The sequence below is a fragment of the Symphodus melops genome (genome assembly GCF_947650265.1).
Source record: "Symphodus melops genome assembly, chromosome: 13".
Classification (NCBI taxonomy): Eukaryota; Metazoa; Chordata; class Actinopteri; order Labriformes; family Labridae; genus Symphodus; species Symphodus melops.
In genome coordinates this window covers 18,870,128-18,893,858 of record NC_136703.1, presented here as the reverse complement: position 1 = coordinate 18,893,858, position 23,731 = coordinate 18,870,128, and the positions used below count along the sequence as shown (strand labels likewise).

The 23,731-nt window shown below is 45.2% G+C and overlaps 2 protein-coding genes across 7 annotated transcripts in view; one reads left to right on the top strand and one right to left on the bottom strand.

Moving 5' to 3' along the window:
• plcg1 (phospholipase C, gamma 1) overlaps window positions 1-9,450 on the top strand; it is a 25,610-nt gene extending 16,160 nt beyond the window's left edge. The window contains exons 18-34 of one of the 3 annotated variants that reach the window (XM_079359647.1): window positions 491-691; window positions 896-1,015; window positions 1,185-1,365; window positions 1,521-1,598; window positions 1,697-1,800; window positions 2,026-2,119; window positions 2,236-2,305; window positions 3,133-3,296; window positions 3,844-3,940; window positions 4,066-4,290; window positions 4,390-4,538; window positions 4,627-4,741; window positions 5,314-5,475; window positions 5,576-5,664; window positions 6,070-6,338; window positions 6,437-8,368; window positions 8,424-9,450. In XM_079359647.1, coding sequence (XP_079215773.1) covers window positions 491-691; window positions 896-1,015; window positions 1,185-1,365; window positions 1,521-1,598; window positions 1,697-1,800; window positions 2,026-2,119; window positions 2,236-2,305; window positions 3,133-3,296; window positions 3,844-3,940; window positions 4,066-4,290; window positions 4,390-4,538; window positions 4,627-4,741; window positions 5,314-5,475; window positions 5,576-5,664; window positions 6,070-6,338; window positions 6,437-6,479 — 2,161 coding nt within the window. In that variant the 3' untranslated portion in view covers window positions 6,480-8,368; window positions 8,424-9,450. Of the gene's footprint in view, window positions 1-490; window positions 692-895; window positions 1,016-1,184; window positions 1,366-1,520; window positions 1,599-1,696; window positions 1,801-2,025; window positions 2,120-2,232; window positions 2,306-3,132; window positions 3,297-3,843; window positions 3,941-4,065; window positions 4,291-4,389; window positions 4,539-4,626; window positions 4,742-5,313; window positions 5,476-5,575; window positions 5,665-6,069; window positions 6,345-6,436; window positions 8,369-8,423 lie in introns of all 3 variants that reach the window. The other 2 variants (XM_079359648.1, XM_079359646.1) reach the window with 2 other exon arrangements.
• On the bottom strand, window positions 7,439-23,731 carry zhx3b (zinc fingers and homeoboxes 3b). 4 transcript variants are annotated; one of them, XM_079359651.1, is made up of 7 exons: window positions 23,450-23,731; window positions 16,425-17,326; window positions 15,978-16,085; window positions 14,310-15,851; window positions 12,933-13,652; window positions 12,244-12,508; window positions 7,439-11,097 (listed from the first exon to the last, which is right to left on the bottom strand). In XM_079359651.1, exons 2-7 carry the CDS (start codon window positions 17,166-17,168, stop codon window positions 11,087-11,089), a joined length of 3,390 nt encoding a protein of 1,129 aa, XP_079215777.1. In that variant the 5' UTR covers window positions 17,169-17,326; window positions 23,450-23,731; the 3' UTR covers window positions 7,439-11,086. The 4 variants fall into 4 exon arrangements, with proteins under 4 accessions (XP_079215777.1, XP_079215775.1, XP_079215776.1 ...); XM_079359649.1 differs by lacking the exon at window positions 23,450-23,731 and adding an exon at window positions 23,203-23,382; XM_079359650.1 differs by lacking the exon at window positions 23,450-23,731 and adding an exon at window positions 17,807-17,884.

Sequence of the window (23,731 nt, the reverse complement as noted above, 5' to 3'; positions counted from 1 at the left end):
AAGAACAGTAAAGTAAATCCCAGTGACATTCACTTCAAACAAACAAAGATGTGTAACTGATGCTGACTTGGACTCTCCTTTTGCAAACTGTATGCATTAGTGACAAACTGTCACACACAGCAGCAGACCTCATGCATTGTGTTCTGTCGGGTTAACGAGTACTGCAAACAGTGACATGTTGACTGATCAATCAATGTCAATCCCCCCGTGATTGATTTGTACAGTGTTGTGTTGTCACGGTCTGAAGGGGGAAACTCTTTCTCACAAAGAGCTTTGCACATGTGAGGTTACTTCAAAGCAAATGAATCTCTTTGTTTGTGACTTACATAGTGTGTGTGGGGGGTGGGGGGGGGGGGGGAGGTCATCTCATCAGCAGACAATATGTTCAACAGTAACAAGGAATGGAAAGTGTGTCAGCTTAACCAGTAAACAACTGAGAGAAAAAAGTGATGGTAAAGTGAAAGTGTCTCTCACTTTTTTTCGTCCCCAGGCGGTCAGGACGCGTGCAGCATTGTCGCATCCACTCTCGTCAGGAGGCAGGCAGCCCCAAATTCTACCTGACCGACAACCTGGTGTTCGACACACTCTTTGCCCTGATCAACCACTACCAGCAGGTGGCGCTGCGCTGCAATGAGTTTGAGATGAAGCTGACTGAGCCCGTGCCGCAGACTAATGCTCATGAGAGCAAAGAGTGAGTGTTGTGCTGTGTTTTCACCGATTTGGGAAGAATGAAAAATGACTGAGGCTCTCGCTTTAAGATGGTGTTTCTTATAGCCATTTCTTATGAACTTAAGCTTCATTGCTATGAATAACAAACACTGTATAACTGGAAAGTAAATAGACTAGTAGCTCTTTAATTATCAGCCATCTATCTGTATATTGCTATTTGTCCCAGGTGGTACCATGCCAGCCTCTCCAGGAGCCATGCAGAGAACATGCTGATGAGGGTTCCTCGTGACGGGGCTTTCCTTGTGAGGAAGAGGGCGGAAGCCAACTCGTTTGCAATTTCTTTTAGGTAATGTCACTCTACTACCTTTTGAGCTATAGGGTCATTTCTGTATTACTGTCTTCTAAGAACATGGCTGAAAAAAAACGTGTATAGCTATGAAAATCTGTTTCTTTGTACATTAGTTATTGACATGCCTGGGATGTCTTCATTGTTATGTCTATAATTTGCATTACAGAGCGGAGGGAAAGATAAAGCACTGTCGGGTGCAGCAGGAGGGTCAGACTGTGGTGCTGGGCACCTCAGAGTTTGACAGCCTTGTAGACCTCATCAGCTACTATGAAAAGCATCCGCTGTACCGCAAAATGAAACTGCGCTATCCCATCAACGAGGACACGCTGGAGAAGATAGGCACTGCTGTGAGAACCACTATTCAGTCAATGGCCTTCTTACCTGAGATTATTCAGCTGTTTTCTGGCTGCGATGAAATTTAATCTGAAAAACTGTCTGGTTTGTATTTTTCATTTTTTGGACTCGTATAAAATCTTCTAAACACACAAATGACATCTTTTAGGAGCCAGACTACGGTTCACTGTACGAGGGCAGAAATCCCGGATTTTACGTGGAGGCCAACCAGATGCCCACATTTAAGGTGAATCTCCAGCTCCAGTCAGGTTCATGTGGGGGGGGGGGGCATATCGTAATGACAATGACTTTGCACGTCATAACCCTCTGTTGTGTGGTTTTCAGTGCACGGTGAGGGCCATGTACGAGTATAAAGCCCAGCGTGACGATGAGCTCTCCTTTACTAAGAACGCCATCATCTCTAATGTGGACAAACAGGAAGGAGGATGGTGAGTGACCTGCTTTCCATTTTATTCAGGAAGTAGCTCTTAATTATCCATTTAGACAAATCATATCTGACTCTTGACGGGGGAGAATTTTACCGGATGGGGCTATGTTATGATATTGATTTAAGGCTTACCTCATTTCAAAGTCAAAGAGCCATTAATATTAACGTCGCAATAACCGCCTCTCTTCTTCATGGCCTTCTAAACGTATCTTTTTGTATGGCTCAGGTGGAAGGGGGACTGTGGTGGGAAGAAGCAGCTGTGGTTTCCTGCTAACTACGTGGAGGAGATCAGTCCCTCTGCAGTCGAGCCGGACAGAACTGTGAGGATCAGACCCATAAACTAGAGCTATTACAAGGAATTCAACGGTCATAGAGAGACATGAATCATGAGCTGATTCAATTTAACTTTTCCCCTAATCATTTTTCTCTCAAGCAGGAGATGACAGAAAGCAGCCCTCTTGGAGATCTCCTGAGGGGAAGTGTGGATGTGTCTTCCTGTCAGATTGGTGAGCTGTTTGACTCTGTGCTACAGGGCACCTTGACCCTGGGACATCTATTTCTTTAGCTGTCATATACGTAAACATAATCCTTACCCTCTTTCATTATTGAAGAATTCTATATACCCCTTAAACGATTTTTTTTAATACACATTTTTGGCCTTAATAAGCTTTTTCTGTCACTCTTTCTTTTTCTTATTTTATTGATTTGCTTTTTACACAGAATGGTATACAGTGTTTTATTGACATCCTGCAGTTCACTCGATACACACCCATTAGTGTTGGCACATGCAGCCATGCATTGTTTTTACCTGAGACCTTTTGATGGCTCTTTGGCTCCATCTGTTGGCAATATTGGAAATCTCTTTTTATGGCTTCAGCACTTTGCTCTGAGGCTTCTCCTGCATCATCTCTGTCCAAAGAAAAACATAAAACAATAACTTCTGTCAAAGTGATGACACCAAGCTTCATATTGAAGCCTGTCTGCTGCTCAAAGCTCAAATTGTGTATGTTTTTAACCCTGTTCACCTTTTTTTTTTTCCAGAGCAAACTCAATCAAACTTAATCAACTAAAAAAAATGCAGTTTCGAGTTTTAAAAGAATGTTTGCTTTTCTTAATTTTTAATTACTCGCTATAGTTTAATATATTTTTATAAACGCCATTTCTTACGATGTGCATCACTACAAATCATTTCACATTTGCACAAGTTGGATGGTGAATTATTTTTGTCTTTTGCTGGCAGAAAATCTTTTCGAGCGTAAACTAGTGAATCCTGCTTTAATTCCTCATTATTCCTTTCTCACATCTTTTCTCCAAATCTTTTTTTTATTTATAGTTGTGCGTACTGACGGAAAGGGCAGCAGGCCTCACGTCTTCTCCCTGGTGCCCAATACCTCAATGCGGACAGGCCCCGTGCTGGACGTTGCTGCCAACAGTCAAGAAGAACTCAAAGAGTGGGTGTTCAAGATCCGTGAAGTCACTATGACCTCAGAGGCCAAGGTAAATGTATCTGTACACACATTCACGAGTTATGGACTATAGGACATATAGGATATATACCTGCTGTTTCAGCTTGTATGCAACAGGTCGCATAATGATTGTAATTGAATCTAAACGTCACCATATGTGAAGCATGTTACTGCAGGAAACCATGTCGATTTCTGAAACAGAACTTATCTGTCCCAGATATTTGACAGACATGTTTGTCTCTGTGCACTGACACATTGTACACACGTTGATAATCATGGACTCGATCGCTTTGTCTTAGTTCTGCTCTTGCTGTCTCTGCTGTTCATGTGCACACTGCACGTCACATCCACTTTGGGTTCATTTTTGAAGGCCGTGCATAGCAAGCAGCAGACGCGTTGCGACCGTCATGCACATAACTTTTGTTTTGCGCTGCTCTGTTGACCCGAACAGTGGTCGTTGAAGGCACGGAAAGCTTCAGGGTAGCCTTGACATCAAACTACAATGTCCGAAAATGCACAGAAGTGATGCGTTTCACTGTCGGTGCAGCTGAATTGAAAGTTTGTCTCTCTGTGTCCAGCTGGAGGAGGGGAAGATGATGGAGAGGAGGAAGAAGATTGCACTGGAATTATCAGACCTGGTCATCTACTGTAGGCCTGTGCCGTTTGATGAAGATAGTAAGGATAATACAAACACTACATACAAGCATTTTAATGCACACACGTGACTGACTGTGGACATGAAGCACAGCACAAGCGACACAGATATGTCAGGGCTGACTTCTCTCTCTGCCCCTCTGTAGAGATTGGCACCGAGCGGGCCTGTTTCAGAGACATGTCCTCCTTCCCTGAGACTAAGGCAGAGAAGTACGTCAACAAGATCAAGGGAAAGAAGTTCCTGCAGTACAATCGACTGCAGCTGTCCAGGATCTACCCCAGAGGACAGAGACTAGACTCCTCCAACTACGACCCTCTGCCCATGTGGCTGTGCGGCTCCCAGCTGGTGGCACTGAACTTCCAAACAGCAGGTATCTACCTTTAAGTCCATTCAGTTTAAAAGAAAAAAAGAAAAAAGAAAAAGCATTAGAAAATGGAAAGTGTCACTTTCTTATTCTTCCCCTGTGCAGATAAGCCCATGCAGATGAACCAGGCTCTGTTCATGCTGAACGGAAGAAGTGGCTACGTCCTTCAGCCGCTCATCATGAGGGACGACAACTTTGATCCCTTCGACAAACACACGCTACGAGGCCAAGAGCAAGTCAATCTGGAGATAGAGGTACAGTCATGTGGGGATTTGACTCTGTGTGAATGCACTGTGCTGTAGTGGAAGCAGAGACCTGTATTTCTCTTCTTCCCCACCGAAGGTTTTGGGCGCCAGGCACCTGCCCAAGCACGGACGAGGCATAGTGTGCCCTCTGATCGAGATTGAGGTGTGCGGCGCCGATTACGACAGCGCCAAGCAAAAAACTGACTCTGAAGGTGAGTGCTGCTCCGAATGGAAACCCAAGGTGTGTTATCCAGTGCAGTGACAACTCTGCCCCGAGAGAGGGAATGTGTAGTGTCAGGACATAGAAAAACAGGATGTTTGTGATTATATAAGACGTTAATGAGACAAAGTTGTGGCTCAGCTCCCGTCAGGTTTTAAGCTTCAATTTCAGCCATGAAAGCATTTAACAAGCAATGCTGCAACACCATCCGTACTGATCTATTACCTCTCTCAGAATGAGTTTTAAAGAAGGTGATTGTATCTTCGACGTTGTAATCTGCCCCAGTTAGTGGAAGCTCAGTTAGCATAAAGATGCTTTCACTGCTCTCTCTTATGGTGTCTTGTGTGTGATGGCTCGTTCTTACCCTTTTGCACTGATATGCAATATACTGCATCATTCATAACAGACTTTGACAAGTTGCAACTAAGCTGAAAACATGTGTCACACGGTTGTAAACGTAGTGCTATACTTCATTTCCACTGGTGTTACTACAGGAAAGAAACTCATTCATGTTGCACGTTTGTAACTGTATTCTCTTCTTTCCCTTCATCTCTTCTTCTTAAGCTGATAACGGCCTGAACCCCACATGGCCCCGCAAGCCATTCCAGTTCACAGTGTGCAACCCCACCTTCGCTTTCCTGCGTTTTGTGGTTTACGAGATTGACATGTTCAACGACCAAAACTTCCTGGCTCAGGCCACATTCCCCATCCACAGCCTGAAGACAGGTACACACATGGTCACTGCGCTCCCAGACATTAAGCCCCAATCCGGTGGCTTCGATCAGTCGCTCTAATAAAGGCCTCCTGTTTCTTTGTGTGACCTCAGGTTACCGGTCAGTTCCTCTGAAGAACAGCTACAATGAGGACCTGGAGTTGGCCTCTCTGTTGGTCCATATGGACATCATCACAGGCAGGGTGAGCAGCCTTTCCTTTTCTTCACCCTCCATGATTTATTTTGGACGTTTTGTGTCTCAATAACAAATTTGCTGTCGACGTCAAACATCACTGACGTGTTGTATTAAAAGCCAGGTGTGGTGACTTCCTGGAGCCTGGTCTGGTTTTGTGGCCGGCCACATCACAAGACAGCAGGAAGTAATAGTATAGGTCGCTGAAGTTAAAGTCAAAGAAACGAGGTGACTTAAAGAAGTAAGCGATGTGTTCAGTTGAGAGGTTGCTGGTTGTTTCCCCTGTCCTCAGTTTGAACACTTCACTAAGATTATCACTGGCTCTCTTTGCTTGGACAAAGGGGGTTGTTTTCAAAGTAAAGGTCATATAGGTTATAACGCATACTTAATTTTCTCTCCTGTTTCGTCCTCTCAGGATGAAAACGGGGAGGTCCTGAGCCCGTTCCTTGCAGTCGGTGGCGCTCCGCTGACGGCCTCAGTCCAAGCAGGACAGGAACGTTTGGGGGACCTGAGCTCGGTGTCTTCCACCGCGTCTAACATGTCCCCTCTGCCCCAGTCACCAGCCCAGGCCATGGCCTACAGGGGGAGGGAGGGCTCCTTCGAGTCCCGCTACCAGTCCCCACTAGACGACTTCAGGGTGTCCCAGGAGACACTGTTGGACCACATGGACTCAACGAACAGAAGGTAAATGTGAGTTGTGTTGGTTTCTCGGCTTTTCACTGCTGCTTGTTGGAGTCTTTCGACAACTTCTACACCGCCGCCTGTCTTTGTCTTCACCTCAGGATGTTGCGGCGAACCAGAGTGGGCGGAGAGAACCGCGTCTAAAGTCCAAGCCAATCAGGATGTCTTTCTGTTACACCCCCCCCCCCCCCCACACACACACACACACACACTCACACCCTCCCCCCCTTCCTCACCCAGTCGCCTCTCCCCGTACTTATGATGTCACTGACTGCTGTGAACACTGTTTCCATGGAAACGCCCACCACCGCTTTGGCCTACATTTCAGGCAGCTCTCTCTCCCTCCCATTCTCCAACTGCCCCCCCCCCCCACACACACACTCACTCTCCTACTCTCTTCCCTCCCTACCGCCCAGTCTCCTCACCACTCGCCTGAACAGAAGGAGAGACTTGGACATAAGAGAAGAGGGGGCGAGTGAGGGCTGAAAGGAAGTCGAAGCTGTGGACAGGAAGAAGGAACGGACATTCGCATGAGAATGAAAACAAGGCTGAAAAAGTTCCAGCCCTGGACGGGTGTTTGGAGGCGTGGTGTCCTCGAGTTTCTAGGTGTGCACAACAGCTGCCTAGTGCCGAGGCTAAGACGATGGAGAGAGAGAGTTTTAAAAGGTATCAGTTTGAAACTGTTCCCCAGTTAGGTCTCTTCGCTCTTCTCTATTTGACGTATATGAATATATGTATTTATTCCTGCTGTGCTGTTGGCCAGAGAACAGCAGCAGCTGACCTGCTCTCAAAGAGCTTCTGTCTCCATGTTTTTAATTATTATAATTATTTAAACATTCAATTTCATAATGTGACTTTCCTTTTTTTTATTTTTTTTTTTTATGTTGATGTGTAAAACACGAGGGCTCTCTATGGCTATTTCAGTGTCTCTTTCTTCTCTTCTTTGTTGAGGAAACGATGCACCTGGAGGAAAATGTAGTTCCTTCTTTTCTTTTTTTTTTTGATGACATCATGAAGAAGTCATAGCCTTTTTGTGTTGGAAGCATTGAGAGAACAGGCAGCATCATATGTTAAGTCTGCATACACCAATATACACATGCACATTTAGTGTTTTTCCTAACTGACATTCCTTAAACACTGAACATCATTCCACTTTCCTGCACTGCAGGGGCCTTTACAAGCCAGTCACACACGTCAACTTCTGTCGTCCTCAGTCGTCTTACTGTGTTCTGACCTCGTCTGTTTGGGATCCAACCGCACGCCGTGTGATAAAGCAGGAGCAGGGATACATGTTGAAGACTGTTTGTTTTTGCTTGTGTTGTCTACCAACACATTCATTAGCCATATTATTGGCAAAAAAAGAGTCATTGAGGGAATGGATTGTAGAACTGCATGGTTATGGTTTCAAATGAAATTAATTAATTTTCCATGTTTTCTTCTGAAAGACACCTTTTTATTTATCTTCATTTACCGGCTACATTGTGAAGGTTTCAGATTCGTCAATCCACTTTACTGTAGTCTAGTAAATCACAAGGTTTTACCGTTTACCCCATTAACTTTACAGCTCGATCGTTTCATGATTAGATTGGATATAACATTTAAAATGTAGTTATATTTAACATCATTTCCTGTCTAAATGGATTCATCGCCCCTTTAATTCAGTGTTTTTAAAAACTCTCCCTGTAACTGACACAGCTCTAATATTTCAGCAAGAGTAAAGAAACAGTGCGACTTAAATTAAGTCTTTTTTTATGAATGTTTTGGTTTCAGGAGAATCGTGGGTTTAACGAACTAAACATAGGCCTTTTTTTTTTTTTGAACTCCAACCAGCAGTATAAGATGTTGAAATGTTACTCTTACCTTTTTAAAGTTACACAGTATTGTTGAGAGAGTGTGAACATCTGTTTCACCAGTGTGCAGCGTAATGAAAAGTTTGCACCACGCTGGTAACATTTTCTGCCTACAGAGACGTTCAGGTCTTTTTTTTTTTTTTGTCTTTGCTCAGCCACCTTATGCAGAGTTCAGAGTTCAGAGTCCCTACATCGTATCCAAAACGATGTAGGGATTTTAAGTTACACTGCCATGTAGAGCAGTTCAGTCGCCACTGCACAGGAATTTATTAGTGATGGCATTTTCCGACTGTGTAAACAGCCGCCTGTCAGTGAAATGTTGAAAAACACAGTTCATCATTCAGACTCTCGTTTAGCCTTGTTTTCATTCATTTTTTTTCGTGGAGCTCGGCAATTAAGATCTCTCTGGAGGTAAAAGGCCCGGTCCTCATTTCCTCGTCTTGTGATGTGAGAGTGTGTTTGGAGGAGCTTGCAGAGTCTCAGCGGCAGATTTTGATGTGTCATAAGGATGACCAAGGTGCCTGGGGGAGGGAGAGGGGGTTTAGTGTCTATGAGAAAGGTCATACATAGCCACTGGTGTTAACTTTCCATGTTTGAGTAACAAATAGTGTTTCCTCCGCTCTTATGTGATGACATTATTCAGTATTTCTGCTCAGTGTTTGAACACTGAGACAGACCTAAAGCCATACGGTATGACTTGAGGTAAACGCAGGGAATGGAGTGAATACTTGAGGTCTAGATGAACAGTTTTAAGCATCTTGTTGTTTTCACCCTGATAGTTATCTCAAAGCTCTCCTTATTTTGTATCGTCTCCTTTCCTTGGTCGATTATAGTTGTGGAGAGTTCCCCCTCTGTTGCTGGCTTGTCAGCTCACATCTGTGTGTCTGTATACACTACATAAAAGCCAATCACCTGCACAGCCACGCTACACCCTGAAAGGTGTCATCTTATTTTGACTGGAACAGTTAACTGATTAGTTTGTTGTACCCTTAATGTCTGATCAGTGTAAACACCAACCTACATGTTCAGAGGTCTGAGAAACCAGAGAACATCAGAGTATCTATGTGGGTGTGCAGGGCCCTTCAGCCTGGTCTTTTTTTTTTTTTTCTTTTTCTTCCAATTGTCTGTTTTGTTACACATGGTCTCATTTACATTGCCTTTCTGTAATGTGCCTAAACTATTGAGGAAAACTCATTTTAATTTGCCTTTCATATGAAACATATTCAAGCCTGAAAAGTAAATAAAATACTTACTACTTTATACAATTTTGTTTTATTTTTCACTTTTTTTCAGCACATCAGACTGGTTTCAGGTAGATTCAGATACTGACAAGAAACCACTGACGGTTTCAATGGTACATGTTATTAGCATGGAAGCAGGTTGACTGTCGTGTTGGAGCAGAAACAGAGAAAACTCATCTGCTGCCATTTGAATAGAAACTTAATTTTGACAGGCCAGAGAGAGTTCATGTCTCTGATTTTGGGAATGCTGATTGGACAAAACAAGCTCTTCAAAATGTCACCTTATTTAGAAAGTGTAACTCTTAACAGGTTCAAATCAGGGAGAGGAACAAAGAAGTGAATTTGTTTACAAGGAAGACCTCACAGAAACTCTTTAATCTTATTTATTTACGAGGACAAAATGTTGTGTTGGTGTGACCAAAGCATTGTTTCAGTCTGTAGTCGTGATGTTCCTAGTACCACCACCCTCCTCTTCAACGCACACCATATGACTCAAAGCCACACATTTATTACATTCTTTTTTATTTTGCAAATACCACCTGTAAAAATTATACATCAAGCCTATGCATTGAACTCTGGTAAAAGTTCAGTTCTTTTACAGTCAAATAGTTTCATAGGAAAGTTCCATAAAAACATGTATACGTACACGTCGGTGACGTAAAGAAGCACTTGATGCTACAACACAAACCAGGTTCCAGTCAGTTTTCTAAAGTGTGGTTCTCTTATTTTTGTCCTTCAACAGCAGGGTGCTTGCCGTCTTTGGATGACAGATTGTTTTTCTCTCCTGAACTGAACGGTTAAATGTCCGTTTTAACCAAACGTATCAAACAGCTAAGGCAAGAAAAGAAACGAGATCAATGATCAAATAAACATCAGTGCTGTGTTTCAGATATGACACTGAAAAGCCTGGCTAACGTTTAAAGTAAGCTGCAAGCAGGAAGTCAAAGTGTATGAGTGCAAGTTTGTGGGAGAAGGAGTCCAAGGATGACACAAGAGAACAATTACTTTAAGGCTGAGGCAAGCACCCTGGAGCAGAGCAGAGACTGTGCCGGTTTTTGTACCCTTAAACAAACTCTGAACAGTCTTTACTTTCCGACAATTCTAAACTAAGTCCGGTTTGGTCGATTACTGTCCAACTACACACCCACAAACTCCTGATCAACATCTGTGGAGGTCTCAATCTGGACTAAATTCTCCTTTTTTCTCCCTCCAACACCATTTTTCTTTTCTTCTTCTTGTCTAACATCACAGCAGGCAGGCAGAACAACCACAGTAGAGCAACGCTGCCCCTCCCTCCTCCACCTCGGTCTGCAGTGGAACTTCCTTCTGGAGGGAAAATGGTGGATTGGTCGGGGGGGATGGTGCGTGTAGTGGAGGGGCAGACGGAACGAGAGTGGGTTGGTTGACGGATGGATGGGAAAGGGGGGGGGGGGGGGGGGGTATAGTGGCTTTAGTGTCCATCTCACGTATTGGGGGAGGTCATGCCTACCTCTAGGGGTGTGAGCGAGGAAGGAGAGAGATGGGAGAGGATGGGTTTTTTTTTTTTTTTTTCAAGGTCCAGCCAGTGATCCTGTTACAGCCGCATCTGCCGTCGCTCCCTCAGACTGCAGACACAAAGACCACCTGCACTGTGAGCCCCATCCTCAGACAAAAGACCTCTTCAGTCAGTTCCTGTTGTAATCAAAGTACAATTACAATTAAAATCCATCGCTATGACAACAAACTCCATATGAAGAAATCCTTTCCGTCGTTATTCACAGTGAATTGCTGGGATTTGTTTCACAGTCACAGCACGCCTCGTTCCTCATTCCTCACGTGTCATTTGCATGCTTCACCTGGGGGATAATTAGTCATGTTGTGCTCAGGATTCATCTCCTGTAATCTCCATTGAAGCACAAGGTTTCCACCTCACAATTAAAAAGCTAATCAAAACGGGTCATAAAAAAAAACACATTTCCGAATTTAAATTAATAGTATCCAATATTAAGGTAACTAATTTTGCGCTGCTGCAACAATCACTCAATCAAATTAACTTATTAAAAGAGCTATTCTGCAAGTGTTCTGAAAATCGATCTCAGTATTGTTCAGGAAAAATACAAACCCTGATTCTGATTGCAGCTTCAGTATATAAAGTGTTTTTTTATATTCACACAGATGTGATTTGCAAAGGACTGAAAAGTATTCGGATCGATGTTCTTCACCAATCTTTTTCTTCCCTGCAGCATTCGATCGTACCAATCTAGTTCATTTAAAAACGTATTTTAGTTTTCATGTGGCACAATTTCAAATCAATGATTAATACATTCATTTAAATACTTTTACAAACATGCAGATTTAAATAGCTGTCGAGTTTCTGAACCATTTTTTGCCCTGCTCAATTTCTAAAGCTGTAGCTGTACACAAACCTATGAACAGTCCACTCTTGTTGACCATTACTGAATTTACTTTAGCTTTTGATCCCTGAAGTAATATGGCAAACATTTTTGCTATTTTTAAAATAATCTAGACTATGATTACAATCTCCATCAGCAGAATGTGTCATAAAGTCCAAAGTCTCTATTTTAAAGTGACAATCTGGAGGAATCACATCCCTGATTCAAAATTGTGTGGTCTTGGACTCAAGAAAAAAAAGGTACACATTATTTTTTCATCATATACTTTTTCTAATTGATTTAATGAGACAATGCTTGGCAGTTTTTAGTGTAAAGGAAGTCATCTGAAAGAATTCTTTTTATAGTGTGTATTCTATGTTTGGTGTATCTTAAAGGGTCTTTTACTGTATGTCACATGCTTAGAAACTCGACACACAAAGACTACCTTCAGTAGGATTCACAGTCTTGTCAGGGTTGGCCTCCTCCTCCGCCTCCGTCGAGAAACCACACACCGACTGCTCCATTTTCTCCTCCGTCCCACCTCCTGGCTGTGGCTCCAGAGGGGAGGATCCTGTTTGTGGGTCTGCTGCTGCACCTTGAGCAACTACAGCAGCAGCAGTGTGTTCCACCCCGTGCAAAGACGCCTTGGTGCTGAACCAATATCTCACCAAGTCCGCAGTTAAACCACTAGCCTCTGCCAGTTCCTGCAACTGCAGATGAAGAATAACCTGTATTAGTGCACTGCTACAAAACAGAGGATGTGCTCGACTGACAAACATATTTTTACTTTTACTATAGATACCTCATTGAAGTAGTTTAATAAGGTAACATCCAAAATACAACTGAAGATGACAGAGAAATGATCAATTTAAAACATTGAGGAATTGAAAATGAAGATTAGTAAAACAGGAACATCCATCTATAGGTTACTCACAGACACCTTTTAAATTAGTTTTTTATCCTAAGATAAAAAGTGACACTTTATTCTTCGTCATGTTAATGATTCAGATGGAAAAATATCCTGTTTGAATTTTAAAATCAGATCAGCACAGATTGTTCCACTGCTTCTCAGGCGTCACCTAATCAGAGCCACTGATAATAATGTGAACAAACATTACTTCTGGTCATATTTACCTGCGACTCCTGCAGCCTCCCATGGGTGTTAAAGTGGGCCTGGAAGATCTTTTCATCGACCTTTTGAAGTTCTTCTTCCAGAGCGATTTTCTGGTGAGCGTCGAGCCACTTCAGCTGTCCGTTCTTCTGCATGTAGCGACAGTCCCCGAACCAGCGCACTACCTCCGGTCTGGGCAGTCCAGTACCTGAGATCAGTTCATCGTATTGAGTGGCACTGGGCCACTGTGTCCGTGCGTAGACTTGTTTGAGCAGCTGCAGCTGCTCTGCGGTCTTCTTACCTCGAATGGTTGAAGGTTTGGGGGAGTTGGAGGTTTTGGGTGTCGGGGTGGAGGACTGGGGTGGTTTTGGGGTACATGATGGAGAAGATGCAGCCGTGCTGCTGGACTGAAGGGGTAATGTGGGGCTGTCCGACCCTTCGCCCTCAGCTTTGCCGCTGGCTTCTGTCACTTTGAGCATCTTCAGATTGATCTTAATGGGGTTGACTTTAAGTTCTCCTGAACAGTCCTCTTTCTGTCTCTCCTCCCCGTCAGTCTCCCCCTCCTCCTGTCTCAACACTCGCTCTGCCTCCTCTCTCCTTTTCTCAGCCGCCATTCTCTTCCTCCTCTCAGCGAACCAGCTGTGGATCTCCCGTCTTGTCATCTTGGTCTCACTTCGCAGCCTGTCCACCTCTTCTCCTTGTGGGTCAGGGTCCTGGACAAAACTCATCTCTAGAGCCTTCAGCTAAACACAAAACAGGAGTGGAGAATGTGAACATCTTTTCTCTGCTATACAACATTGCAAACTAATCCTTACTGGTTGGAATGGTTGTAAGAGGAAATCAACTGGACATTAACAGATTAGGATGGACATAATGCACACCCCTGTTTTCAAAGTGATAAAAAAATATGTAGCAAAAATAAAGCACTGCACTTCAATAACACTGACAAGTTTTAAAAACAAAGACAAATCCTAAGATCACAAACAGCTGTCATTTTTTTTTTTTTAGACCAAAGCCACCTTGGACAATTCAGTCAAAGAATCATAAGTACATCTCCACAGAGATGAAGTGCAGGCTGCTTCTTTTCAAACCCCCACACACACCCAGATTGTGAGCTTGTTTGTCAGCTATATTGTGTATAACTAAAACCCCTTGCTGAAATTTTTAAGACCCTCTCAATGGAGTTGACGAGACTTGAAAAGAAGAAAGCTATATATTTCCAAATATTGGAATCAGCCTCTCTAATTCTAAGAATTAGTGAATTTTGACTCTCGTCAACTGAAAGAATGAAAAAAAAAAAAAAAAAAAAAAAAAAAAATGCTTTCTGACCTTAAACTGACCGATCACATGGGAGAGAAAAATTGCTCACTGTATAACCCTACTTCTTTGCAAAGTCTCACCTGATGAGGTTCTCTCTCCTTGTACCGGATGGCTGTGAAATCAGGCGACGGAGGTCTTGGGTTTCGGCGGGAAGGTGTGGTGGGGGAAGTGGGAGTTTGTGATGCAATTGGACTCAGGGGTGCAGAGCTGTGCTGGGGCGTCTTTGAACCAGAGCTGCTGCCGCTGTCAGACAGATCCATAGGGTTGGCACTACTGCCAGGCGTACTTGAACCGCTACTTGCTCCCCCTGCACTGCTAGACTTACTCTGTCCACCTGTGCTGGAGCGCGGACCCTTGAGATTGCGAAAGTGGTAGCGCCGGTCACTGAACCACTTGCGGACTTCTCGCACCGTGAGCCCGGTCCGAGAGATCAGGCGATCCACCTCCTCCTGGTCTGGAAACTGGTTCGTCTGAAAGCTGTCCTTCAGAGCGTTGAGCTGCTCCTGAGACTTCTTGCCCTTGAAAAAACTTGGGTCCAGGAAGGAGTTAATGGCAGCCTGAGAGCCAGGCATGCTGCTTGAAGGAGTTGGTGAGGAAGACTTCGATGCGGGGGAAGAAGCATCCTCTGTTCTTATTGTTGGAGAGTCGCTGGTGGGAGAGTCCACCTTGTCTGCGCTCGTGCTGGTTGGGTTGTTTTTGTCGCTGTTGGTATCTTTGCTCTTCGGTCCGTCACTGACTGTTCTGCTGTTGCCGTTGATGGGTTTTCTATCTGGACTGTTTTTGCTCTCTGTGTTGTTACTCTGCCCAGCGCTGGTGTTGGCTTTGCTGCTATCAGTGTTCTTGTCATTTTCATGGCTGCTTATATTACTATTTTTCTTGTCCTTGCAGTCAGCATCTGACCCTTTGTGTTTTCCATTGACACTGCTCCCCTTTGCATTACTGTGATTACTACTTCCAAGACTAAGGTTGATGACACTAGCTTGACTGCTTGTAATAATACTTCCTCCTCCCCCACTCCTACTACTATTACTGGTAATGATGCTGCTTGCAGTGCTGCTGCTGCTCCCCACTGTCCCCACCACCATGCTGATGCCTTTATCTGCCACCAGGGCCGCAGCAGGACGGGCCTGCATCATTGGGCGAGCTGCTGCCTGGGGCTTTGGTGTGACAGCCAGGGCCACAGGAGCACTGCTAACCTGGATACCGTTTGCCATCATAGGCTGCGTAACAATTACCCCTCCCTGGCCAACGAGAGAGCCCTGCAGGATGTGAGGGATCCCAGCGGCCCCGAGAGAGGCAGGCAGGACTGTGATTGTGTGCTGAGCCTGGCTGCGGTGACTTTGGTTCTGGTTCTGGGAGCCTGCTGGTGTCGTCTGGATGATGGTGTTAAACATCTTCCTCCGCGCCTCTTCGATCTCCTCAGGAGACCAGCTGATACCTTGTTTGAGTCTCTGCGCGGTGAACCAGATCTTGATCTGCTCTTCTGGGAACTTAGTGACCACAGTCAGGTAACAGAGCTCAGCCTTGGTGGGGTACGGGAACTTACTGAAGGAAGTCTTCAAAAAGGACGAGGAATCCATGGAGGCACTGTAGGTAGGAATGCTGCTCAATGGAATCATCACCTGGGACGAACAAATATGAAAAAAAGGATATGATGGTAGATTATAACATTATTTAACATACAGGTTCACTTTTAAACTCAAGGACACTGAAAAAATAAAAAATAAATAAAAAATCGGAGCAGTTACCTTGGGGAGATTTTTGGAGGAAGATTGCGAGGAGGTGGAGGAAGTATTTGTGGAGGCTGTTATTGATGCAGAATGATTAAAACTTCGGTTTTGAACCACTGAGACCACCTGTAGGAAACAAAAGAAAATATTTATCCAATCAAATGGATCGTCAAATGTTGTTTTCACAAATGCTAAAATGTTTTCCCCCCCGACACCCTGCGAGTATGTATTTCATCGCTCTTTAGTTGATACTGTTTAATAGCAATAATATAACGGCAAATAACTGTATGTAAGTGTCAGACTCTATTGTTGTCTGCAATCTTGTATTTCCGTAAAGTCTTTTTAACATCATACTTGCCTCCTGAGACCCCAAACTACATACCTTACGCTGTGAGGAAAATACGTGAACAAGTGATTTTCTAAAAATATTCAGGGGTTCAAACAACTTAAGAGACGACTACAAACCTGCGTGATGGGAGTTTTGAGCATTGGCAATGCTCCGGAGCCGTTAACTATCTGGATTGCAGAGGGTAGCGTGACCTTGGTTGTTCCGTTGTGAACAATTGTGGGAACATGGGTGACTGTCACTGCAGCAGTCTCCTTTCTCTCACTGTCTCTGGAGGCAGAGAGGGAGTGAGGGTCTAAGGAAGGCTCATCGGAGACTGGGTGAGACACCACTATCCGTTTCGGTTCGGATTTCCCCTTCAGCATCCTCATAATTGGCGTTTTAGTGATCGAGATCTCACTGTCCTTCCCCGTTTCTCCCCCGGTCACCAGGTTCTGCTCCACGACCACTCTCCTGTCCTTTTTCCTCAGCTGCAGAGTCGTGTTCAGAGTGCTTGGGTGAACCCTGGCATTATGCAGGGCCAGCCCCTCAAACTTGGGTGCGGAAACCCCGCAGCTCACACAAAAGAAGCTGGGGTCTGCACGGAAGTCAGGGTGTCCAGAGTACACATGATCCAAGAACAAGTTAAGGTCATGGGTTTCAAAGTTACAAGGCTTACAGGTGTAAGTGCCAGCGCAGTCCTTCTCAGCATCCCCCGCTTCTGCTTTTGAACACTGTTTTTGATCGAGGGGGCTTCGTCGACCCCCACCAGATATCACTGACTGATGCAAGGAGACAGGAGAGTCTTGTTCAACCTCCTCTGCTTGGCGTATTATCTTGCTTGGGATCATACAAGGAACCTTGGATTTCCTCTTGCTGGCCATGTTTGACCAGAAGGTGGCGAAGACTGGTCAAATGTACCGTGTGCGAGTGTGAAAACTGGTTGCTTCTGGTTGACTATGGACCGGGGCTTGAGAACGGAGGACGGCGCGACATGTCCATGGGTCCACTTGTTGCTCTCACTGCAGTTGTGAAGGAAATCCTGATAATGAGAGAGAACAGCCTGTCAAAATATGATACGGTACACCTGAAGGTGGTTGGATAAAATTGGTTTAGTGCTACGGAGTGTGCAATTTGATTGGAATGGAAGAAACGTGAGGAGAAGAAAACACAAGATGCATCTTACGAGCCCGTTTCCGTGCAGCTGCACAAAGATCACGTTCGACAGCCGTTTCCAGGTAAAACTCAACAACAAAGGTCACAGTAAGGCCTTCCAAAAAGATGCAACTAAAGTCAGCTGTCTTCATCAAAAAAGTCGCCTCCTCATCTCCCTTCACCATGAAACTCAAGGCTGACTCTCTTATGAGGGTGTTCAAACAAGATCAGTCTGCTTCTTCACTAGAGGCTTTTTGGGAGAGCTCCTGTCCTACCCCCGTCTTTCCCCTCCCCCACACAACTCTGTCTCACTTCCCCTCGTTTCAGACACACCCCCACAGAGAGAGCACATTCTGGATTTTCTTACCAGAGTCTCTGTGGCTTCACTAAACACCTTAATAAAGATGTTCACAAATTATTCACTTGTGAATGTGTTGCTTAAGATGCTTAAGGTGGAAGTGGGTGGTTTGACAGATGTTCCTCTGGAAAAAAAAAAAAAAAAAAAAAAAAAAAAGTGTTTTACGTCTGGAGGAAGTACAGACAGAAACATCCTGAGAAGTTTAATCTTCAGATTTCCCCTCCTAGACCTTCTCTTATTCCTTCAAAAATGGTGAAACTTCCTGTGGAGGGATTTTCACCTCCTTCCTTCCAGAGGTGTAGTGATGCAGTAATGGAGGACAGCTCTAGGGCACCCTCACCCTCCCAATCACTCTGCACCGACATGACAACTCACGCACAGAGAAGCCAACGTTTTTACAGAGTTCAACAGCTCTAAACAGAAAGCCTAAAACTTTTCAAACCTCTCCCTGTGCAGGCCTATCTGTCCGTCAAACCCGGCTTTCAGGTAAGCAATCTTAAGTATATACACAAACAGAGCTGTCCCATGCAAATACTAAAGTTGTGTAGGACGAGGTCAGAGAATATATATATATCCTCTTAATGTAGGATGCTGTCGCTGTCAGGTAAGCGTTGTACTTCATGTAAGTGTTATACAGTACAATAAATTTAACCTCTCTCCAGCTGATAGCTTGTTCAATGTGTTCTTTCCTTCGTAGTCTCACACACTGTCTTGCCAGTCATGGTAGATTAGCTCATTTCCCAGTTAACCCTCACAAGACCGGGGTGTGATGGATACCCTTACACACTGTTGTTTAAAGGTGAACAATCTCTGAACGCCTTCAACTTCACTTCTAGTTCGAGGCGACGTACAGTTTCTGATCTTCTCTGAGATTTTAAAATGAAACTACTCGCTGTCTTATTAAAAAATATATTTACTGTTGAACTATTGGATTGACAACAATATGGTTGTTTTTGTCTGTTTTTTTTAAAGAGTTGACTTTGAGGGGTTAACAGGCAAATGAAGTTTGCTACTGTTGGGTGAATGTGATGCCCCTTGCCCCCCCCCCCCCCCCCCCCCCCCCAGAGAGAGTAACTGCCCTTCACTGGGGCTGTTGTGCACCCCTTCTTCTCCTCTGCCATTCAGTTCTGCTTCAGGGGGCACCGCTCTGCCAAGGCAGGCTGGTCACATGACCAACACAAAGGCTTATGGGTGGGCAGTCTCCACCATCCATCACGTGGTGCTGTTGGGTGTGGGTGGGCAGGCGAGAGGAGAGGAGAGGAGAAGAGAGGGAGAGCTAATGGGAGAGGAGGATGGGGGATGGGCGGCCAGTTTGGGGTGAGGAGGCGAGGGGGAAGGAGGAGTGTTAACAGTCTTGGAAGGAAGCACTGAGGTGTTTCAGGGAAGAATTTTTTTCCTCCGATACCCCCCTCCAACAAGCCAACACCAATCCACCAAGCTAACCCCCGCTCTTCAACGCCCCCTTATTGCCCCTAAATACAATCACACAGTCCTTCTTCTCCTCCCTCCCTCCCTCCTCACTGCACAGCAAAGCCTGGAATGTTCCAACCCGAGCTCTTCAGCCAGTGGACAACCTGAACTTTAGCTCCCATGGCCGTATGTGCCCACACACGCATTTCATTGCCTCATGCTAAACGTGCAACCGCACTGAAAACAAAAGCACGAGTTGTCATTCAGTATACAATCTGATTCGATCACAACTTAGGACACAATGGCAACGCTGACTCCACGCGTCGACTGAGTGCGAATAAATTGAACACGCAAGTGTGTGAAAACATCTGCAGACATAAGTTGATAGAGAGAAAGGACAGCTACCAGCACACACCCACAGGCCTCACACAGGTGAGAGCTGAAACAATGCATGATACAAGCCGGAGCTATTATTGGCAAGTCGAAATTGGCAGCTCATGTCTCTGCAATGCACGAGTTCTGTCGACTCATCGGGAAGAAACTCTAATTTGATGTTGCACATATGTTGACCTACCACATGCTGAAGTCAGGTTTGTGTCTGTTATGTGTGTCAGCGTTTGCATGTGTGGGTTTCCTGTAACATTGAGCGTGGAGAGAAGGGAGGTGGGGGCGCTTGAGTGCTCGCGAGTGTGTGTGTGTGTGTGTGCGCGAGTATGTGCGAATGTGTGTGTGTGTGTGTGTGTGTGTATGTGGCGTGCGGGGGTGGCTGCCTGCATGTCTGTGTGAGGCTTGTTTACTGAGGTAGTGAGGCTGCCAGTTTTTTCCTGTGTGAGAGTCAGAGATCTGCCAGTGACACACAAAGACAATCTTTTCGTCCTCCTGGTTCATAACCTATATTATGTACGCCTCATCATTGGCTCAGCACGGCATGACCTCCTTTCATCCCCTGGCCTGACTCTCGTCTTGGCCTGGGTTGTGTCCTCTGAGTGCAGGCCAATAATAGCATGCATACATAGTAGCTAAATGCAAGCTTGGCTGCATAGCTGCATGTCCCTCTCCTCACCTCGTTGAGAGTAAAGGTGTAGTGTTAATGCACGTCTGTGTTACAATTGCACACGGAAAAAAGGTGTGCAACACCAGCAGTCCTCCTGCTCCATTTCTTCCTTCCTCTCTCCTCGCTTTCCCCCCTCTCCCCCCTCCCTCTCCAGCCGTCTCTGCGCCCTCTGCTTCCCCTCCCTCCATTCCTTCCTTCTCCTCCCTCTCCCAGCAAGTTTGGCCCAGGGAGACAGGTCGGCAGCGCCACTGGTGTGTTACTGTCCCCATGGCAACCACCTCCTATTCCCCCTCCCTCTCTTTCTCTCTCCCACCAGCTCATTTCTCTAAAGCACATGCGTGTGGGTAAAAACTCAGGCCTACAACCGTGCACACACACACATCTCCCATGCCATCCAGTCCCTGGCTCTAGTGGGACTTGTTTGTTCCACACACCCCTGTGAGTGGTATTTGGAGAGTCCCAGCCCTGCTCCTATTTCAGTGCCTCCCTCACGCGGTGTTGATGTCTCTGAGCTAGGTGTGGTCACTGTCGCCAAGCCACCCGATTGGCTGTTGATGTCTCTTCCTGTTCATTCAGTGTATGAGTCCTTGTGCAGGCATCTGACTGGGCTTCAGCCCTGTGTTTTGCTCTCAGTGGCCCTTGTGTTTGGTCCACAGGGGCCTGAGGCCCGCAGGTCTTCTGTATTCACTGTGGGCAACCGAGACATGGATACAAAAACAGGGCCGAATAATCTTTTTTTCTTCAGAGATGAGCCGCATAGATTCAAGCTACTGTCAAGCGCGATCCAAAACACAAAACCCCATGGCAAATATCTCTCTCTTTTAAACGCCAACATTCAAATCACTCGCCATTTTCTCTCCAAACCAAATCACAAATGCCTTGGCAAATACTTTATCCTCCCACCTTTACCAGACATGAATCCAACTAAGCTCCCCTTGTCAATCAACTCCAAGGTAACAGTCCTACCTTTGCAGAGAACCACAGCTACACCTTTTGTGCAAATGGACTAAATCACAACATTATTTGATCAAACCTTATTATATCACTACACAGTACTGGCAAAAGTAAGTAAACCACTCCATTGCCTTTACTCCTGGGTACTTTTTTGGGCTGATCTCAGGTCAGGGAGTGGACGGCTCCATGGGTTGCAGTCAGCTGCATTGCTGTGGCCACTGCAAGTGCATGCGTTACAACTGGGTTGCTGAGAGGGGAGGGAAAGAAAAAAATGGCGGAGCACCATGCTCTGTGCCGTCCAACCTAAAATGGCTGACTTCACAAGCTGTTACCCAGCCAAGCAGAGCAAGAGGCTGCGACTACTGCTGACCCAAACCTGCTTACTCGGTCTGGATGTGTGATTGGATCACGCTGCTTTACCCCAAAGACTGCGAGGGAGAAACACTCTGGAGCTGCAGCCTACTGTGTTTTTGCGGTCTTTCTTGGAGGAGATCTGGAAATAAATTGTCATTACAAAGAGAAGATGAAACTTACTGTTATAGGGTCATAAATTAGGGGGAAGACGCACACAGTCAGCTGACCATTCAAGGCTTAAAAAAAGAAAACATACAAGAGAAAAAGATAGCAAAATGACGAAATGATTAACAGATGAGAAAATACAGATTCAGTTCGATGTGAGGTGATAAATCCTCAGTTTTATTCAAAGCAACTAAACCTGAGTCTGCTTCAAACCTGAAACTGAAGTAGAGAAAGGGGGGGGGGAGGGGTGGGAGGGAGGAGGCGGATGGGAGGGTAAGGGATTCTGTTCAATGTACAGACAAGCTCCAGCACCGACACGGCACAGACAACGAACAGAATGAAAAAGGCTACAGCAAAACTAGGCACAACAATAATACAAAGTAACCATAACAAGAACGTCAACAAACTTTCGTCAAGCTATTTGGAACATCTGAGACGCATGGTTTCTCATGTCGACCCCAGATTTAGTGTTTTGCAGTATTTTCTCAAGAACACTAATATTGTATTTGGCCTTTTGTAATAGTGAAAGATGAACACTGACAGATAAAGAGCTGGACTAAGCTGTCTATGCCAGGGACTCACGTGGACACAACAGACACAAACTAGCTGTCTGGGAAAGCTTTGCTCTAATCCCTGGAATCACACACTCATGACAACACTGACATGATAAATAACCAAGGCAACAACAGCTTGCAAACTCATAACTGACTGTTGGGCAACGAGGAATCAAGCTTGAAGTCTGCATAGTAAAAAAAAAAAGAAAGTGTCTCAGCATTGACTTTAAACTACAGCCTGTTACTACATTATGACACATAGGCCTGATAACACAAGCTTGTGGATTAATTAGGATACTACTTGTACATTTCTAAACGACATCTTTGAAAACATTGTAAGTCAAAGTGTGTTTGTTACTTCTTCATTCATCACCCACACAGAAGAAATGGGGAAATGTGCCGGATGTTTACAAACATATCGTTACGCCTTGGCTTTAAAAAGAAAACAACAACAACATATTTCTACTCATCCATTGAAAAGTATGTCTCTTAAGGTGTAGATAAAACCGGTGTTTAATAAAATAGCAGAAACACTGTGTTTGGACTGTAGCGTCAGTCCCTGAGCGCAGCAGCGTCAAACATTTCCCAAAATGATGCGTGTTCATCTTCCGCTCAAGTTCGAAGGAGTGAGCCCCAACTTAAATGGGCTTGTCTACACGACAGGTTTTCAAAAATCGTTGCAAATTCAAAGTCAAAAGGAAGGTAAGACCCTAGCCCAAAAAAACTACTCTCTCTCTCCCTCTCTCTCTCTCCCTCCGTTTGGCTGTCGCCATTTTAAGCAGGCGACATGCAGCTGGCCAGCACTGCTGAGCCAAAGCGCAGCCCGCAAAGGTAAGCGCTTACAATGGCTCACACACACAAGTTTGTGAAAGGTGAAACACTTGTGTAAATGTGTATCAGAAAACCACACTCACCTCGCTTTGTCGGGGCGCAGTTTATGCAGCGAAGGATTTAAAAAGTTTACAATGATATGTGCTCAGACTGACGTGAGGTTTGGGCTTTACTGTAACTTAGACTAGGTGTAAGCCCCTCTGTCCATCGGCTGGTGACACAGGAGGCAGACCGGTCCCTCCAGCGACCCCCTTTTTTTTGCGCTTGTTTATCTCGAGTGTCTCAGTGTTGAAGCAGGCGGTGGAGGGGAGGAAAATACGACGGACGTACCGAGGGAAGAGACGGACACGTGACGCAGACGTCACTGACGGTGGAGTTGGCGTGAAGAGCTCGAGCTCCACCGTGCTCCAAGCAGAAGTGAGTCAGACATCCCATCATGACTTTGAACCGACAACTCAGGGGGGATGTGATGAACTTTCAGAGAGGGACAGCAGTCTCCCCTATCCTGGGTTAACGTGGTGTTACAGCGGCTCACCTGTCCTCTTCCCAGGTGACCTCTCATAAAGAGATAGTAGACTAACAGTGTGTCAAAAGTTTCCCCTCATTCAATCC

What these genes read in the sequence shown, in the direction of transcription:
- zhx3b (XM_079359651.1), bottom strand. Translation starts at nt 17,168, where the DNA reads ATGGCCAGCAAGAGGAAATCCAAGGTTCCTTGTATGATCCCAAGCAAG. An exon ending in AGGAGAGAGAACCTCATCAG is followed by an intron (nt 13,653 to 14,309) that starts GTGAGACTTTGC and finishes TTTTGTGTTTAG; the next exon opens with CTGAAGGCTCTAGAGATGAG. An exon ending in GGAGGCTGCAGGAGTCGCAG is followed by an intron (nt 12,509 to 12,932) that starts GTAAATATGACC and finishes CTTCATCTGCAG; the next exon opens with TTGCAGGAACTGGCAGAGGC.